Source organism: Phaenicophaeus curvirostris, chromosome 9, assembly GCF_032191515.1.
Source record: "Phaenicophaeus curvirostris isolate KB17595 chromosome 9, BPBGC_Pcur_1.0, whole genome shotgun sequence".
Lineage (NCBI taxonomy): Eukaryota > Metazoa > Chordata > Aves > Cuculiformes > Cuculidae > Phaenicophaeus > Phaenicophaeus curvirostris.
Window position 1 is genome coordinate 19,332,818 of NC_091400.1, and position 15,668 is coordinate 19,348,485.

Here is a 15,668-nt window from a genome sequence, read left to right on the forward strand (position 1 = left end):
ATCACTTCTTTTAACCAGGCATATACAGAATTTTTCAGTAATGCCTATTGTTCCCTGTCCCCATCAGCTGCTGCTATTTAGTTACATTGCCAGCTGCCATACAGCTAATTGGGTAGCAACCTTTGAGAAGAGCTGACCAAATATTCTACTGGGAAGGGACTCAAGTAGCCTCAGTTTATCTTGGTGTAAGTAAATACTCTGGTCCAGAGTTTTATCCAAATTTCTTGCAGTTATGTGACAGGCAGCTGCAAAGCCCACCACTCACTTCTGAAGGCCTGTTACCTGCATATGAGCATACAGTGAAGGAGACAAGAATTGGTTGTAGACAGAGTTAGAGAGACAGTGCTTCATTACTCCCAGCACTGACACCCTTCCTTTTCCCACCCACCACTCCACACCTTTAAGTACTAGATCCACTCAGATTAAAAAGGCTGCAATCTTTATTCTCCAACAGATTAAAATCCTCACGCTTAAAATACCCCCAAAACCAAAAAGTTTCTTAAAAGTTTAAGAGTTCCAAATTTAAGTTCCTAATAAAGAGAGCAAATGACAAAACACAAGCAAGATGTTCAAATTCCAACGCAGAAAATACTCTTTTCTCATCTTCCTTTGGCCTCTAATCTTTAATTCCTCCTAATAACCATGGTCTCCTGGGCCTCTCTGCACTGTAGCCTAAAATCCAGGCATCAGAGTAATTGCACAAGCCAGAGGGGAAGCCCTGAAAAATGCTCACTGGAACAAGTTGCAGCTCATGCATACGGGGGTGGCTCATCAAGTCTCATCCAACCCTCAATTAGGCGATACTGCTTTGCACACAAATCTAGCTTCCTGTAACAACAGGGCTCTTCTCATCATTGTCCTTCAGGGAGGGAATGGAAACATGGAAATCGGACCGTCCATAACCTCTCTCAGTGGCTGGAAGTTTAAGATGGGATGAGAATCTCTCGCAGCCCACTGACCCATTTCCCAGACATGCCCTTCCACTGTTCAAATCATACTGGCTATGCGGTCAGCAGACTGCTCCACAAACTAAAATTAACTTAACCTATCTAACAGGGGATAAAAGTAGTTGGGGAAACCACTTTCTAACACACGTAAGTTGCAAGAGAAATAAGGAGGCAAGCAAGAGAGAAATAAGAAGAGAAAGCAAGCCATCCTCTCAACAGCAGTAAGCTATTGTGTTATCTCAGTGGCTCAGGAAATCTCAGTTCAGGCTGCCAGTTACAAATTCAGTCTGAAGCTCCCCATGCTGAATGCATACTTATAGCTAACACTTCAAATCCTGCAGCATCAGGCTTTATTTGCCTTAGCACTACAGGGAAACTGGATTTTTTTTTTTTTGAGAGGGATTTAACAGATGGAAAACAGCTCAAAGAATAAGTGATCCAACCTAGACAAGAAATTTAAGGCATTAGAAGAAGTTGCATGGCCCGTTGCTGGCAGTAAGCATAAGCAGCACATTTTATGTTCAGAGACAACAAGAAGTAACATCACATAGAAGTCAGAGCCCTTCAAAAAAAAAAAACCAATAACCCACAACAAAAGCAAAGATGGGTAGAGAAGCTTTATCTCCTCTGCTTCCTTACCCATTCCCAATGAGCCAAACGTCACAACCACCATGCAGTCAAGAGTTCCTGCACATGTCCACTCCTTTGCTAAATTCCCAACGAAAGTGTTATCAAGAATGCCACAGAAAGACCTTGGTCCCTCTGACAATAGTCCCCAACTTGCACCTCAACTGCCAAGGTGTATTTAGATCCTGCTTCTCTAAGTACTCTGCTTAGTGGCCTCAACAGGAGTGGAAAGAGGAGTAAGGTATGAATTGATTGCAAGTGGAACCACAGAAGGAAGAAATGGAAAAGCAGAACTTCGTCACACTGCAACTGTGAACTTGAAATGTCAGGTAGGGGTGAGGATTACAGTTAAAGGGTTCAAATCAGTTATCACTTCTACAGTAACTAGCCACAGGCAAGTTAAAAAACTTGCTATTTCATAGGTATCTGAGTTAAACTGGTTGACAAAGAAATGGGAGGTTAAGATACAGGAGAACGATTTTTCTTTCCTCTACTAGATGGGCAGGAAAACAAAGTGTATAAACCACTGCCAGCCTTTTAAAATAAGACTGTAGGTAATTTGATTGTTGGAAGTCACCCTAGCGGTGCCACTAACACCGCTCAAGGATGGATCCAAATTAGGGGTCTAAATCAGAATTTAAAAAAAGGGAAACATTCTCCCACATCCCCATTCTGGAGCTGCCTGCTCCACAATGGGGTAGGGGAGGCAGCATTCCAGGGAGGCTTGACATCCATAATGTCCACATGCCCATCCAAGCCATTTTGGTGAGCAGATGGTTGATTCCCAAGGAATCTTTCTCAGTCACTTTCAAACTTGACGGAATTCACTTGGGTTGATATAGTGCCCCCACGATAGCTGCCTCGTTTTTTCTTTGTCTTCTCATGGCGGAAAGATTTGCCTTTCGTGTATTTCAGAACATTGTTAGCCTTCTCACCCCAGTCACCAGCTGCTCCTTTCTGTGAGGGATGGAGGAGGAGAGGAAAAAGAAATTCAGGTCAGTACTTAAGAAAGTAAAGGCAATACTTCACACTCCATCCTACCCAGCAATCATCCATATAGGAATGCTGCAGCTGATACTACTCTCCCATGCACTCCCTGCCAGCGCTCACATTATTTTGTAACAACACCTCCTGGTGGAAGAAGTTCCCACCAAAAGGACCACCCACAAGCACAAGGCTGCTCTGCTGACTCTTACTTCAAGAGGCCATGTTAACCACCCTGGCCACTACCTAGCCCTACCTTTGCTTCAAATGAGTTATCAGCAACACGGGCATCCACCTCAATCTCTTCTTCCCTTACTCGGCGGAATGGAGAGGCTGGCTGTCAAAAAGAAAACAAAACACAGTAAACACATACACATGCATGATATTCCCTTAGTGACAACCTCCTTCCTTCCGTGCCCTGCTAATATGGAGCCCTGTTCACATCACTTCAATCTTTTAAGTATTTCTGAGATTCATAATCCTTTCTCTTCTCCTTATCAGGCAGCACAGAATGTTCCTGTACAAGTATATCCAATCAGCCTTTGCCAGAATAATATTACGTACATATGTGCTCTCCCTCCCTCAGAATCTCCAGACAAGGTTGAAGTCCTCAAGGAGGCAGCAAAAATACAAGTAATGCTATGGGCTCCAACAAGCCTACTCAATAAGGAGGCAGAGATGTCTCTCCCACCAGACAACACAACCTACCCTCACTCACCCGTTTCACCTTGGGAACCGTGTGTGGCGTTTTGGCTTTGATCTTTGCCTTTTTACTCTGTGGTGTCTCTGGCTCCTGAGTACCTTCCCTCTTCTGTTTCTTCCCAATTGCGCCTGTTAGATGTACAGCAGTAAAACTTCAAAAGAGAGGAATTGCAGTGCTGGGAAAGGTGATGGTATCTCTGCCCCAGAATACAAACCCACTGTTGACAGGTGTGATAATCAGTCCCTGCATTACCTCACCCAGAACACAGACTACTATAACAAGACACTAATGTTCTGTGTCAGCCAGGGTTTTGCCATCCTACCCTAATGGATAAAGGTAATTTTGTGGAATAGTGTACCTGTTTTAAAGAAAGTTCTGTTGGTCAAAATTTGCCAGCTTTTGGAATCATGCAGTATGAACTTGCACACACCAGTAGTGCATTCAAAGTTGTTTCCCTCCTGGAGCAAAATATATGAGACTGTGCACTGGAACAACACCTGTGGTATTTCACTCTACACAGACAAGGTCCTCCAGCAGTCTGTGTGGCTGTCATGAACAATCTTCTGCATGCACAGACAGCAACTGGCAGCAACTGTACAGAAATGTGCTTCATATTACCACAAATCCCACTGCCAGCAGATATGCAATACAGACAAAACCAAAAACAACCACACGAAGTTAAAAATTAGTCCTTTTCTCTCAGTATCACAATATATAGTATAACCTAACAGCACACAGAGACTGAATATTATTTAGGAAAGGCTCCCATTCATGCTTAGCTCAATAACACTGCCCAACAGACCCACTTGCCAGACTGTAGGGAATACCTCCATTGGTTTTTCCATTCTCTTCTTCAGAGCTGCTTTCACTGCTGCTACTGCTGCCACCAGCTGGCTTAGATTTCAGGCTGTTTGCTGCTGGTGTGAATGCTTTTGCTTTTTCTTTGGAGGCATTGGTCTTAGAACTGTTCTGTGTCCCTTTCCCTGCCTTCTTGGGCTTCTTATCCTCTTCGCTGGAGCTATCAGATGAGCTGCTACTACTACTAGAAGGAGACGCCTTCTTCCCTGCTGATGCTTTTGCTGTCCCTGTAGATTTGCTGGCTGGTTTCACTGCTGGCTTCTTTTCTTCTTCTTCTTCACTGCTTGAGCTATCAGAATCAGAAGTGCTGGCTTTGGGAGCTGGGGTAGAAGGCTTGGACATTGGTTTATTCACTTTGCCAGCTAATTTAGCTGAAGTGCCTTTCTTCTTCTCATCCTCAGAGCTGCCTGAGCTGCTATCTGAATCAGAGCTACTTTGTGCTTTCTTTGTGACAGCTTGTGACTTCTTTGTTGCTGGGGTTGCTGCTTTAGTTGTGGGCTTCACAGGAGCCTTCTTGTCAGAGCTCTCAGAATCTAGAATGGAATGGAAAAGAACAATCAAGGCAAAGCCCCATTCCTTCAATGCAAAGATAACACACAGATTCAATGTTGATACACCGTGAACTTCATTAGCTGCCTGAAGAAACACTGAACGTGTATTCCTGTCCAACTGCACCCTCATGCCCTGCCCAGAAACAGAAGTCTGGGCAAGTACAATATCCATGTAGAATTTTTCATTTTCTCCTATGCCAATACCTGAGCTGTCTGAGGAGGAACTGGAGTCTTTCTTCGCTTGTTCAGGCTTGACAGCTACTTTTGTTGGTTTGGAAGTATTCTTTATCACAGGTTGTTTAGCTGGGAGTTTACTCCCTACCTTCTTCTTATCATCTTCAGAGGAAGAATCTAAACAAAAAAACAGTATGTTCCTTAAATTAATAAGCATCTGGTGCAGTTACTTGACTAATAACATGTATACAATTCATGGGAAAGTGAAAAGCTAAATGGGCTGTGGCCCAAGGCTGAGGCACTAGGTAAGAGGCAATAAGCAGCATATGATGAACACTTCTTGAATGGTCAGGAGACAGCATTCATCTTTTCACACATCATCCTTCCTTGGAAGGAAGTGAAAAAAAGCAGTTTTAAGTTCTTCACTAATGCATGCACAAGCAAGTAGATACTTGGAGAATAATACAGAAAGAGAAATTACAAGTACCACCAAGAACAAACTCAGGAAGAAGAAATATCGAGAAAGAAGCTATGTGGTAAAGGCCAAAGAACACACAAGAAATTAGGAGATAAAACTAACAAATCAGGGAAAGTGAGGCAGCAACAGGACAGCACCTCATTTTAGCTCTGTATTTCCTGTACCAAATGTGTTTGGCAGCTGTCTGAGGACGGCCTGGAGACTCCTGTGTACAAATATGCCTTTGTATTGAGTGTCAGCAACCTGGAATGCTAAGTCTGATCTATTCCAACATTTCTGAACGCTTCAGTAATGGTAACCAAAACCTTGTCCGTTTGTGAGGAACAAAAGACACAGATATCTTGCCACTTGTTGAAGGGTCATACAGTCTGGTGCTAGCTGTCTGCAGACAGACAGGTAGCTGCCACTCACAGTCCCAGCCATGGCATCAGAGATGTTGATAGATACAATAGGAGCACGTTGAACTGTGAGGCAAAATATAGCACGAAGGGAGCTTATGTGGAAAAAATAGAATTGCAAACCCTAAACCTGATCAGAGGATACAAAGCACATCACTCTCCATTTTGAGGGTCACATTAGAAGAAGGCATCTTTTGAGTCTATTTTGAGCATAGTATGGCGATAGGTTTTTTTTATTTTGGAAACTTCTCCCAAAGCCCATCCTGGGGAAGCAGAAATCAAAACAAATGGATCCTCTAAAAAGTGTAACTGTTAACCTTCCTGGAGAAACCAGACACAAATGATGTATCCCTTTCCATCAGTAACATGCAGACCTTTCTGCACTTAATGTCTCCTTGTGTTTTATGGTTAGGCTCCACTCTACAGAACAGGGTGCAGTTTTTCCAATTTACACCTTGTTACCTATGGTGACTGTGAAGCTTTCAAGGTTACAGACCAAGATCTTAGGAGACACACGACTATATAGCAACTTGGCCAATAAAAACACAAACAAAAAAAATCAAAACTTTATTTCTTGAATTACCTGAGCCACTGTCAGAACTGGATTCAGCCTTCTTGGTAGTCACAGCTTTGGGTTTGGGGCCCGGGGTTGTTTTAGCAACTACTGTTTTGCCTGCAAAAGCAAGTCTAAAATTAACAGGCCATATCCATGCCAAACCTTTACCCCAAGATCCAAACCTCTCCAGGTGCAAAAAAGCTCTCTACCCACCGCACCAACCATTCAGCCAGCAACCTCTCAAAGCCAAGTGAGAACCAGGCCAGCTGCAGTAACGGACCTGGCTCATTCATGCTAAACCAGATACCGATGATTTTTCAAATCAACATACCCAAAGTAATCAAACCTGCACACAATTTGGATCCAGAGGTGGTACACAGTCTTCTGTTTGGTATGCCTTCAAATTACTCAGAAGCTTCCAGAGAAGCAAACAGCAACATAGAGCAAAGACACACAGCTTTTTCAAGGAAAACCAAGAGACTATCAAAACACCATCTGCACCTTTACAGCCTCTCCTCTCCACAATATACCTGCTCCTCCCTTTGGGGGCACCTCCTCTGCCTCATCGCTACTGTCTGAAGAGTCACTGCTTTCAGCTTTTTTTGAAGGAGCCTTTGCAAGGCCTTTCTTTATCTGTGTAGCTTGAGGAGGTGGTACAGCACTGTACTGACCTACAAAGAGAGAAACAGCATTCAAGTGCCTGCATGACAAAACAAGAAGCACATACAAGATTTTTGTAGTAGTTTGAATAAAGTGCTTCTGCTACTCAGTTCCACTTATTCCTTTTCTGTAGCTATAGTCAAAGACATCAGTTTATAATTTGAAAGGTTACACCCACCCCACTGCTGCCTCCTGTTTCTACTCTGAGTTTTACTCCTCTTGGGCTTCAGCTGACCCAAACATTTTTGCAGAAGTCTCCTGTGCACTTCAGGAAGAATAGGAGCTTATGTCACCCAACTTCGTCAGGGAAAAAAAGAAAGATATGCCAGTTGTTGATTGTTTTCATGCACTGCCTCCTCAAATCCTCTAGTTAGAGGATCAGATTGAATTTCAGTGTTTCATCCTCCATTTAGATCAGCTCTCTACTGGAATCCTAAGAACACTATAACATATTAAAGCCCATTTAGCACATCAGCTGGGCTACAACTGAACAACAGATATTTCACAAAAAAAACCAACAACAAAAAAACCCAACTAAAAACCCACCCTAAAAAGCTTCAATTGCTGCAGTTACAGAACAACCAAATCACCAGCAAATTACTTCCCAATTCCTTGTAGACAGGAAACCTGCAAGAATGTCCTTAAAGGCTACATGAACAGAAGACAATACAGCAAGCTAACCAATGTCAGTCACAACCTCTCCTGCTCCCCATCTCTTCCGAGGGAGGAGCAGAATTGTAAGCTTAACCCCAACAGCACACAGGAAAAAAGCTGCTGTATTTCTGGCTCACGATACCATTATCAACATCACCTAGAACATCATGTGCAACAATTCTTGCACTTGTGTCCTGCACATGCTTCTCCTGGGACACCAGTACTAGAAGAAAGCATCCTTCCACACAGCAGCAATGCCATCTAGTACTTACCAGACTTTGGCTTTTGTTTTACAGGTGGCTTTTCATCGTCTGAGCTGTCAGATGAGTCCTCGCTACTGGAACTTCCCTTGGCACGTTTGTTTTTCCCTGAAGATGCTTGAGTTGCTGCAGGTTTTGGTAGAGGTGATTTCTTTGGTACAGTCTTGCCACAAGAAGGAAAGAAGTACATATTAAAAACAGAAGTTACAGAAATTTTGTGGGAAGAGCTGGATGTGGGTCTTGTTTATGCCTCACTCAGAGCAAATTTTGAAGATAACAGAAGAAAGATTAATGAAGGTTCTCAAATGCAAATTTTAGGAAACACATAAGCACCATGATCTTTCTGGCCACTGTGCTGTTGTTTTCTGCTGCATGAATCTCTAACGAGGAGCCCCTCTGACTACGTGGTATAGAACTCACTGAAATGATAACAACTGCTAATTTAATAAAGACAAATATGGTTATTTTGTGTTACAGAAAACATTTTTAAATGTGCCCTAATGGAAAACTCAGTCACAGACAGCCAAGCACAAGAGTCATGCAAAAATGAACATATAATGGATTCTACAATACGGCTACGACACAATAAGATGCCTTCCTGCAAATGGAAGGAACAGAAGAAGTGGTAAGGAGGTATACTAGTGAAGAAAACAAGTCCACGGAGAGGTACTAGAAGGCATAATCCCACTATATAAATGAGAAGGTATAAGAGCCACAAATGCTGTGCTCAGTGTCTGCATAGCCTGTGCCTTCATCTACTCATTTCAAAGTCCCTGCAAGACAGAGATAACTCAGTTTTACTAGAATTCTATAGTGTTCATTAAGTGTTTTACAGCCCAATTTACCTTTTTCAGTGCAGCCTTCTCCTCATCTGAATCTTCACTACTGCTGCTGCTACTGCTTGCAGCTTTTCCATTGACCACCTTGGTGGCCACCTGGGTAGCTTTACTTCCTTTTGAGACAAGTAAAAAGATACATTTCAAAATATGCTACAGCAGATGAGAAGTACATTGAGCATGAAGTACCATAGTGAGTAAAGAACCACAAGAAGTCAATAGGGCAGATAAAGGCAGTATTGCAAAATTGTATCCTAATGCAGGCTTAGAGAAAGTTTTCGGAATGCTGTCTATTCTAGATCACCAGAAATTCCATGACTAATGGCTAAGCAAAGATCTTCCTGCTCTTTGAGGGGAAGATGCTGGCAAAAGCAAAACTTAAGCAACTAAGGTTACTATCTACAGCTACTTCTGCAAACAACGTAGCATTTGGGACCAATTATTTTATTTGTAAACAATTCTATACCTCTTCCATATTAGAAAAGGACTGGAGTGCAAACGGCAGTGACAGACTTTCAGACTGCTACGCCAATATCTTTGCCTTTGCGTGTAGCACAGCCCCTATCACTCCTCCCCCCAGCTTTTCTGATTTTGCTCTTTGACTCATGATACACAGTAAGAGGTACCCAATTTAGGCGTTGCTGGTTTTGTTGGCTGTTTCTTTCGTGCTTCTTCATCTGAGCTGCTTGAACTGGAACTCTCTGCTTTCTTCTGAGGCCGGATTTTAGTTCCTGCTGGCTTCACCACAGATTTTGCCCCTTTCTAAACAACAGGAGGGAAAACCAATTAGCCCCCATAACCATGTAAAAGAGGCTAGTAAGTCTGACACATGTACAGAGTATAAATGTCTGTCTTTCACAGAAGTTACCATCTTGACTTGGAAACGTCACTCTGCTTAATGGTTAGGACCTGAAAACCCCCAAATAATTCTGCTCTGGGAAACCTCCTGGCAGCCCAGGACTGTTTTCCACCCCAGTCTCCAGTTCTGCCTTCTCAAAAGGGGGCAGCTCTGGGGCTGGCACTGTTTTCTCCCTTCTCTGGATCCTACTAGTTTGAAGACTAAAAATACTGACTGGGAAAACTCTTGTTGCTCTTCTCTAGTGTAGACTGACATCACTCTTCCACTCCCACTTCTCAAGATCATGACTGCAGCAAGAAAATGCAAAGAGAAGATTCTCTTTTTACATATACACTTATATTTTGAAAAAGATGAAGTTTATTTTAGTGATTGTAAATAAGTCTTCCTCTGCAAAAAAAGTAAGCCTAGCAGTCTTAGGATAAAAGTAAGAAGCAGACTAGGGTATGAAACAAAGCACTGGACAGGAAATTAATTTTTCACAGGATCAGTCCAAATGGCACACTTTCCACTACAGAAATGTCTTCTTACATTTCACTTGCAGCAGTGTAGGAAATTGACAGTTCAGGAAAAGTGAACTGAATTTCAGAGAATCCTGTTGGTCAAATTTGCTACTACCCATCACTATCAAGCACACATTAGAGAAGCTGGAAAGAAAAGCTGACCTTTGCTGGCTGCTTCTCCTCCTCTGAGTCTGAATCATCACTAGAGTCCTCGCTGCTGCTCTCTGCCTTCTTGGCTGGAGGAACAGCTTTTGCATTGGGCACAGCTGCTGTTTTAGCTGCAAATAAGGGACAGCATGCATCAATGATAAGTTAATTCATACTTACGTGTACCCATATTCTGCACTAGAAGAGCAAAAGGATATACTATGGTCATTAAGCCATGACCGAAGTTCATGACGCTAACTTTGGGTTTTGAAGAGGGCGTGCCAAAGCACTCCAGAATGGGTAAGCAAGAGGATAAAACGAATTGTAGATTCTGTCTTTGTCACAAACATATTTAAGTGCAGGCTTCTATCACCAGAAAGGATACACCCCAAAAGAAAAGCATTGCCACAAACTGAGATAACTTTGACTGGGTCTGGACACCTTCCAGCTTACAAAAACCCACTGAAAAAGCATAAACTTCCAAAACTATCCACTGCAATGCTGTGCTAGGGTTCTAGACATTTCACTTAGCCTGTTTTAGGCAATCTGCTCCTTCATGGTTACTGATTGCTTTTTAACAAGTTTAACGAATCCTTCTCTCCCACATACCTGCTGCTAGATACAGGCAAACTTGCATACATCACAATTAAGGCAAGGTGTAAGAACAAGTCAAGATAAAGAGGGAAAAATACAGCTCATCCCCTACCAATGCACAGTGGAGGGATGTATTTTTTGGTAGCACTAGGGCACAGAATTGAAAGAAGAGTATTAACCTCACACAAGCAGTAAGCGAGTAAGGATCCTTGACATTTCTCTGGAACTTGAGGATGCTGCCTACTTTTGCCCTGCATCAAACAGGTCACAGCAGCCTCCAGTACACAGAGGAGCTTGATAAATCCTGGCCATGCAGGAGTTTTGACAAGTTACGTGTATTTTAACAAACGTGGAAGTAATTATAAAACCCAAATCAGTTTTTCTACAACAGCAGGAAGAGAGATCATTCTTTAAAGCTCTCAGCAAAACTGAAAATCCCTGGAAAACAGCACAGAAAAAATTCATAATGTATCTACCTGCCACGAAGAGCTTATCAGCCCAATCTACATGAACTTGAAGCCCAATTTCATTCAATGTTTAAATCAACACATAGCTTGAATGTACTGAAGTAGATAGGAGTAACCCCGGCGAGATATCCTCTCAGCGTTTGGAAAGCAGAATCTCACCACAGACACAGTAATGAAGGTGGTACTTCAGCAGCATCTGCAAAACTTGATACAGCCCAAAGCCCTTAGCAGACTCAGTCAAAAGAGACAAACCAAATGGCTAAATGTGCTAGTGGACACAAACCCTGAAATAATAAATTACTACCTGATAAAAAGATCGTCCCCAGCTAGGAAGCACACACCCTATGCACCATGGGCAAATGGCCTTCCAGAAACCAGACTAGTCATCAAATCACAGAAACATAGAAACACTAGGTTGGAAAGGACTCACTGGATCATCGAGTCCAACCATTTCCATCAATCACTAAACCATGCCCCTCAGCACCTCATCCACCTGTCTTTTAAACACCTCCAGGGAAGGTGACTCAACCACCTCCCTGGGCAGCCTCTGCCAGTGCCCAATGACCCTTTCCAGGAAAAATTTTTTCCTAATGTCCAGCTTAAATCTCCCCTGGTGGAGCTTGAGACCATTCCCTCTTGTCCTGTCCCCCGTCACTTGGGAGAAGAGCCCAGCACCCTCCTCTCCACAATTTCCTTTCAGGTAGCTGTAGAGAACAATGAGGTCTCCCCTCAGCCTCCTCTTCTCCAGGCTAAACACCCCCAGCTCTCTCAGCCGCTCCTCATAAGGCCTGTTCTCCAGCCCCTTCACCAGCTTTGTTGCTCTTCTCTGGACTCGCTCCAGAGCCTCAACATCCTTCTTGTGGTGAGGGTCCCAGAACTGAACACAGGATTCGAGGAGCGGTCTCACCAGTGCCGAGTACAGAGGGAGAATAACCTCCCTGGACCTGCTGGTCACGCTGTTTCTGATACAAGCCAAGATGCCATTGGCCTTCTTGGCCACCTGGGCCACTGCTGGCTCGCGTTCAGTCGCTGTCAACCAACACCCCCAGGTCCTTCTCCAGGCAGTTCTCCAGCCAGACTTCCCCTAGTCTGGGAAGGGTTGTTGTGCCCCAAGTGCAGGACCCAGCACGTGGCCTTGTTAAACCTCAGCCCAGCGGTCCAGCCCTCGCAAACCCGGCCCCGGTGCCCGCGGAAGGCGCAAAGGAGCCGAGGTCAAACAGGCCCCCACCTGGTTTCTTGGCCGGGGGCGCCTCCTCCTCCTCGCTGGAGCTCTCCTCGCTGCTGGAGGGCGGCTTCCCCTTCGCCCGCGGGCCGTTAGCAACCAGCTTTCTCTTCTTAGCCGCCGGGGACCTGCGGGGCAAAGGCTGAGCCGGGGCTGCGGGAGGCGCGGGCCCCGTTACCCCGCCCCGAGCACTTACTTGAGCCAGTAGCTGAAGATGTCCAGGAGCGAGGCGGCGTTTGGGTCCTGCTCCTTCTGCACGAGAGAGGCCCGGTCGGTCAGTCGGTCTGTGTGTCGGTCCCTCCCGCCCCTCCCAGCCCCTCCCCGCCCCGCTCACCGCCGCCGCCTCCTTGGCGAAGGCGCGCGCGGCGCCCTCGAAGCGGTTCTCGCGCAGGAAGGCGAGCACGAAGGGGAACAGGTCGCTGGGCACCGCGCGCCGCTCCGCCATGCCTCCCGCCGCCACGTGCCGCCTGCGCGCGCGCGCGGACCCGCCCCTCTCGCGTCACGTGACAGCCGCGCGGCGTGGGGAGGGGCTCCGCGAGGAGGAGGAGGAGGAGGAGGAGGAGGAGCCCCCGGGGCGGGCTGTGCCCTGGCCAGCAGGGAGCAGTGAGGAGTCGCCTGACGGGGGATGAGGCTGAGGGCCGGGGCTGGTCAGGTTGGGGAAGAGAACGCTCCTAAGAGACCTTACAGTGACCTCCCAGTACCTGAAGGGGCTGCAAGAAAGCTGAGGAGTGATAGGACTAGTGACAGTGGCTGTAAACTGGTGAGGGGCAGATTTAGACTAGACATAAGAAGGAATTTCTTTACGATGAAAGTGGTGAGGCACTGGCACAGGTTGCCCAGGGTAGCTGTGGCTGCCCCCTCCCTGGAGGTGTTCAAGGCCAGGCTGGATGGACCTTGGATAACCTGCTCTAGTGGGGTGTCCCTGCCCATGGCAGGGGCTTGGAACTAGGTGATCTTTGAGGTCCCTTCCAATCCAAACCATTCTATGATTCTGTGGTGCCAGAGGAAGGGCTAGGGCCACAGTAACAGTGGGTTTAAAAGGACTGTCTATATGATGGAGCCAGAGGGAGAGTTGGGGAGAAGTTTACTTGCATCGTAGGTTAGAAGGACAGCAGGGAGCTAAGGCTGGATATAGGAATTGAAACAAACACACGTGCAAAGCAAAGACAAGCATTAAATACTTGGATCTGAGGTTAAATGAAACTCCTGGGCTATGGGCAAAGGGTGAGTGTGGAAGCCCCAGGTGACGCTGATCAGGACAAGCATGGCCTGTTAGTGTACTCAGGGCCCTGAGAAGGAGATTTCATTGATCTGTTTCACAGAATTTCACAGAATCACTAGAGGAGGCTGAGGGGAGACCTCATTGCTCTCTACAGCTACCTGAAAAGAGATTGTGGAGAGGAGGGTGATGGCCTCTTCTCCCAAGTGACAGGGGACAGGACAAGAAGGAATGGCCTCAAGCTCTACCAGGGGAGATTTAAGCTGGACATTAGGAAAGAATTTTTCACAGAAAGGGTCATTGGGCACTGGCAGAGGCTGCCCAGGGAGGTGATTGAGTCACCTTCCCTGGTAGTGTTTAAAAGACAGGTGGATGAGGTGCTGAGGGGCATGGTTTAGTGATTGATAGGAATGGTTGGACTTGATGAGCCAGTGGGTCTTTTCCAACCTGGTGATTCTATGAAATGAAATTGAGTCCTACTCTGAACTCCAACAGTCCTTCCACTGCTCCTTTTCTCTGTTAAAAGTGAGCATAGTCATAGGGAAATCTAAATTAGAACACTACATCTTCTGGAGGAAAACACAGAATACGGAGTTGCTTCCCTTTTTATATGGAGCTACTTAATTTTTCCCCAGGGGAAAGCTAACCTCCTTGCTCCTCGGGGGCCGAAGCCAACGCTTGGGTTAAGGGTGTGCACAGAGCGGGTCGTGCCTTTCCTCCTCCCCAGCCATTACTCCAAGTTTCTCGGGCGAGGGAGCGGCACGCTGCTTCCCCGGCGCTGCCCGTGGGCCAAGGGAGGCCGGGGCCGCGCCTCCCGCCGGGGCGGGTCTGGGGAGCGGCCGGCGGAGCGGAGCGGAGCGGCGGAGCGGCCCCAGGACGATGGCGAGCCCCGGTAGGTGCGGCGGCCCCGGTAGGTGCGGCGGCCCCGGGGCTGCTCGCCCTGCCCGGCGACAGGGGAGGAAGGTCCCGTCCTTCGGGGAGCCCCGGGGCAGCGGCGGCTCCTTCGTTCGCTGGCGGTTGCTGCGCTTCCACCTTATCGCGCTTGGCTTGGCTTGTGCTCGGGGCAGCTGCTGGCAGAGCTGTGTCTTTGGTGCAGCCAGGGTTGGCGGCTCAGCCGGCTCCGAGGGAGGGTATTCCATGGGGGAATCTGTCCCTGCTCAGCCTTTGCCACCGGGATGATTTTTTTGTGATGCTTTGTGGAGAAGTCGTTTCTGCCTAAATGCCACTTTATCACCCTACCTTTGTATAGTTCCTTTCTGGAGTGTGACTGGATAGCCCCTTGCCGCAGTGGCACAGGACCCCAAACTGAGCTGGGCGGCCGTCGATGGAAATGTTTTAGCTAATGCGGGTAAAATTGGGCGGGTAAATGCGGGTAATTAGGCGGGTAAAATTGGTTAGAATAGAGCTGGGAACTCCAGGGGTGAGGGGTTTGGTCTATATTGTGTAAGTCTTGCTAGTCCCCAGTTTGCAAGTTCCTCTGTCTGCAGGGAAGCGTACGTTTTTTATCTAAAAAAGGAAAAAAAGTGCCATTCTTGGAGTATGAAGTAACATTAGTGTTTCATCGATGCATATCTCCTTGTGATGTAAAAATAAGTGAAACGGGGGCCTCGGGAGACTTGTGGGCAAAACTACGTTTCTTCTTACGAACAGAAGGTGGTTTCACAGAGACTCTTCAAAGTAAAACAACTTTAGGTTCCCATATTGTAATACAAATCTTGTGTTCCTATCACGGAAGTTTGATTGGCAAAACTTTTATCTACTTTAATTCTGTTATTTCCTCTTGCTTGTTTGCAGCACTTTATTTAGAGTGAAAGTTTTCAAAGTGAGAGGTGTCGCTAGGATGTTATTAATTATTGCATGTGGTCACTGTTACTTTATTTATGCATTCCAGCTAGGCAAAGAAAGCATTCATTTCCTCACGCATCACTTAAATACACTCGCTTCAGACACTAAAATATGAAAAGTGCTGCAGGC

General features: G+C 46.0%; 1 protein-coding gene across 1 annotated transcript; it reads right to left on the bottom strand.

Annotated features, from left to right (window-relative positions):
- Nucleotides 1-417: 417 nt before the first annotated feature.
- NOLC1 (nucleolar and coiled-body phosphoprotein 1) lies at nucleotides 418-12,960 on the bottom strand. The gene is made up of 14 exons (XM_069864227.1): nucleotides 12,810-12,960; nucleotides 12,672-12,727; nucleotides 12,482-12,603; nucleotides 10,208-10,323; nucleotides 9,313-9,448; nucleotides 8,696-8,802; nucleotides 7,863-8,013; nucleotides 6,807-6,947; nucleotides 6,304-6,393; nucleotides 4,875-5,021; nucleotides 4,089-4,652; nucleotides 3,277-3,389; nucleotides 2,815-2,895; nucleotides 418-2,531 (listed from the first exon to the last, which is right to left on the bottom strand). Exons 1-14 carry the CDS (start codon nucleotides 12,918-12,920, stop codon nucleotides 2,373-2,375), a joined length of 2,094 nt encoding a protein of 697 aa, XP_069720328.1. The 5' UTR covers nucleotides 12,921-12,960; the 3' UTR covers nucleotides 418-2,372.
- Nucleotides 12,961-15,668: the final 2,708 nt, after the last annotated feature.

What these genes read in the sequence shown, in the direction of transcription:
- NOLC1 (XM_069864227.1), bottom strand. Translation starts at nt 12,920, where the DNA reads ATGGCGGAGCGGCGCGCGGTGCCCAGCGACCTGTTCCCCTTCGTGCTC. An exon ending in TCGCCAAGGAGGCGGCGGCG is followed by an intron (nt 12,728 to 12,809) that starts GTGAGCGGGGCG and finishes TCTCTCGTGCAG; the next exon opens with AAGGAGCAGGACCCAAACGC. An exon ending in GAATGGAAAAACCAATGGAG is followed by an intron (nt 3,390 to 4,088) that starts GTATTCCCTACA and finishes TACATCTAACAG; the next exon opens with GCGCAATTGGGAAGAAACAG.